This window comes from Sander vitreus, unplaced genomic scaffold (assembly GCF_031162955.1).
Source record: "Sander vitreus isolate 19-12246 unplaced genomic scaffold, sanVit1 ctg494_0, whole genome shotgun sequence".
Lineage (NCBI taxonomy): Eukaryota > Metazoa > Chordata > Actinopteri > Perciformes > Percidae > Sander > Sander vitreus.
The window spans coordinates 10,001-12,354 of record NW_027595597.1 but is presented as its reverse complement, the minus strand read 5'-3'; the positions used below and the strand labels follow the sequence as shown (position 1 = coordinate 12,354).

At 51.8% G+C, this 2,354-nt stretch overlaps 1 protein-coding gene across 1 annotated transcript; it reads right to left on the bottom strand.

Moving 5' to 3' along the window:
- Positions 1-215: 215 nt before the first annotated feature.
- cebpa (CCAAT enhancer binding protein alpha) lies at positions 216-2,271 on the bottom strand. The gene has a single exon (XM_078245383.1). It carries the CDS (start codon positions 2,042-2,044, stop codon positions 1,055-1,057), a length of 990 nt encoding a protein of 329 aa, XP_078101509.1. The 5' UTR covers positions 2,045-2,271; the 3' UTR covers positions 216-1,054.
- Between the last annotated feature and the right edge of the window lie 83 nt (positions 2,272-2,354).

Below are 2,354 nucleotides of genomic sequence, written 5' to 3'. Positions count from 1 at the left end.
TTTTTTTTTTTTTTAAAAGAAGGCACATAAAAACTGCAAAAAAAAAACAACCCAAACTGAGTCATTGTGTCTCTGCAGCTGCGTCACAAACAGGTGAAACAGGATCAGCCAATGAGATGACAGTGATATATAATCACCTGTTTCCAGTCCTTGTTTTTTTGGGAGAACTTTCTGGAGTCTTTAATCAACTGTCTCAACACTTTGGCTCCAAGTCTTGTTTTACGTTAAAAACTATTTTCCGGGAATCAGAAGTTCAACCGTTTCAGCTTTTGGGCTCCGAAAGGTGTTAAAAAAAACTCCCAAATCACTCTTTTCTGTGCAGACGCTTGTCATTCTCAGGTAAAGACGAATGATTGGAGCCTTTTAGGGTCCGTCCACACATGAAAACACGTAGAAAGGAAAGAGTTTAAATCCAGAAAGTCCATCTCCGGCCCGGTGTACAGACGGGTGTTGTGCCAAAAAGTGATCGTCCGCCGAAAACAACCAGTCCAGTCCTTTTTGCACTTGCAAAGAAGTGATTGCAGCCCCTACTTAGTGACTGAAATGTAGTTTTCTGTCTCATGTGACAGATTATAGAACAAAACAGACCATTTAAAGGGCCAGTACAACCCTTAAAATGCACTTTTACACTTGCCAAAAAGTGATCACAGCCCCCAGGTTTGTGTTTGAAAGGTTTTTTTCCTTTCTCAAAATGACTTGATTTAGAGATGATGCTATCTGACAGATTACAGCCTGCACAGAATATTTTAAAAGTAAAAAAAATACCTTTTTAAAGGGCCAATACAACCCATAAAATGCTTTTGCACTTGCCAGAAAGTGATCACAGCTCATAACTTGTGTTTAAAAGGTTGTTTCTGTCTCATGTGTTCATGAGGATTTTATCTGAGAGATTATAACCCACAAATACCTTTCTAATCTGTTAAAAAAAATACCTTTTTAAAGGGGTAATACATCCAGTAACAAGCCGTTTTCCTCCGGATCACTTTTTGGCAACAGGACACCTGCTGTTGGTCCGGCGGCGGCCGCGGCCGCGGCGGCGGCGGCTCCGTGCCTCTCAGCTGCCCGGGGGTTTGAACGATCCGTCGGGCAGCTGTCGGAAGATGCCCCGTAACGTGTCCAGCTCGCGGGTCAGATGCTCCACCCTCCGTCGCAGCCGGTCGTTGTCCGTGGTCAGCTCCACCACTTTGTGCTGCGTCTCCATGTTCCGAATTTTCGCCTTGTCTCTGCTTTTGCGCACGGCCACGTTGTTGCGCTCGCGCCTCAGCCGGTACTCCGGGCTGTTCTTGTCGACGTTCTTCTTGGATTTCCCGCCTCTTTCGCTGCTGCTGCTGCCGCCACTGCCGCTGCAGCTGCCGCCCCGCGGGTGTTCCAGAAGCTTCATGCCGCCCTGGTGAGCGTGGTGGTGCGCGTGGTGGTGCGGGTGGGGGTGGTGTTGATGCGGGCTAGGCACCGGGGTCGGCGGAGGGGTCGGGTGACCCGGCTGGAGGTGCATTGTGGTCTGAGCACAGTGTTGAATCTGGTACTGAAGATGCGGCTGCTGCTGCGGCAGCGGCGGCTGCTGCTGGGAGTACTGCTGCGCGTGAGGGTGGTGATACGTTGGAGGCATTCCCGGGTTCATGTCCTCGTCGTCTCGCGGCTCCTGCTTTATCGCCACGGGGCGGATTCTGCGCGGATTGTGCTCGTACATAGGCTCCATCTTGGACTCCATGTAGTTGGACATGTAGTGCTGCTGCGGGGGCTGCTGCTGGGGGCCCGGACCACCAACACACGGGACGGACTCGTACTCCCCGTTCATGATCTTGAGTTTGTCCTGCCGGGAGCTGTGGTGGAACAAGTCGGCTAGAAAGTCGTCGTTGAACGCCGACGGGTCGATGTAGGCGCTCAGGTCGATGGAGGTCTCGCTGTCACCGATGTCACCGCCGAGGTCGGCCGGGTCTCTGTAGCCAGAGGAGGGCTGCTGTCCGTGGGTCAGACTGCTCATCAGGGGCCGGGGCGCGACCTCGTACAGGTTGGAGAGCTCCATGGAGGATCTAAACCCGGGCATACATGACGATAAAGTCCGAGAATTCAGTCCAGAGAGGGGGTTATAAACCTGCACACATGCGCCGAATGCTGCGCAGAAGACCGGTGAGTAACGTTAGTGTAACAGGGTTTTTATTATTTCTGATCCAGAGCAAAGAGAGAAGCAGAGAGAGAGAGAGAGAGAAGCGGCTGAAAGCTGCAGGGAGTCCCGTCTGATTCCTCCTGCTCAGTAAACTGTGAGCTGTCAAACTGCGGTTATATAGCAAGAGGAGGGAGTGGGGCAGTGGGCGGGGCGCACACACACACACACACACACACACACACACACACAC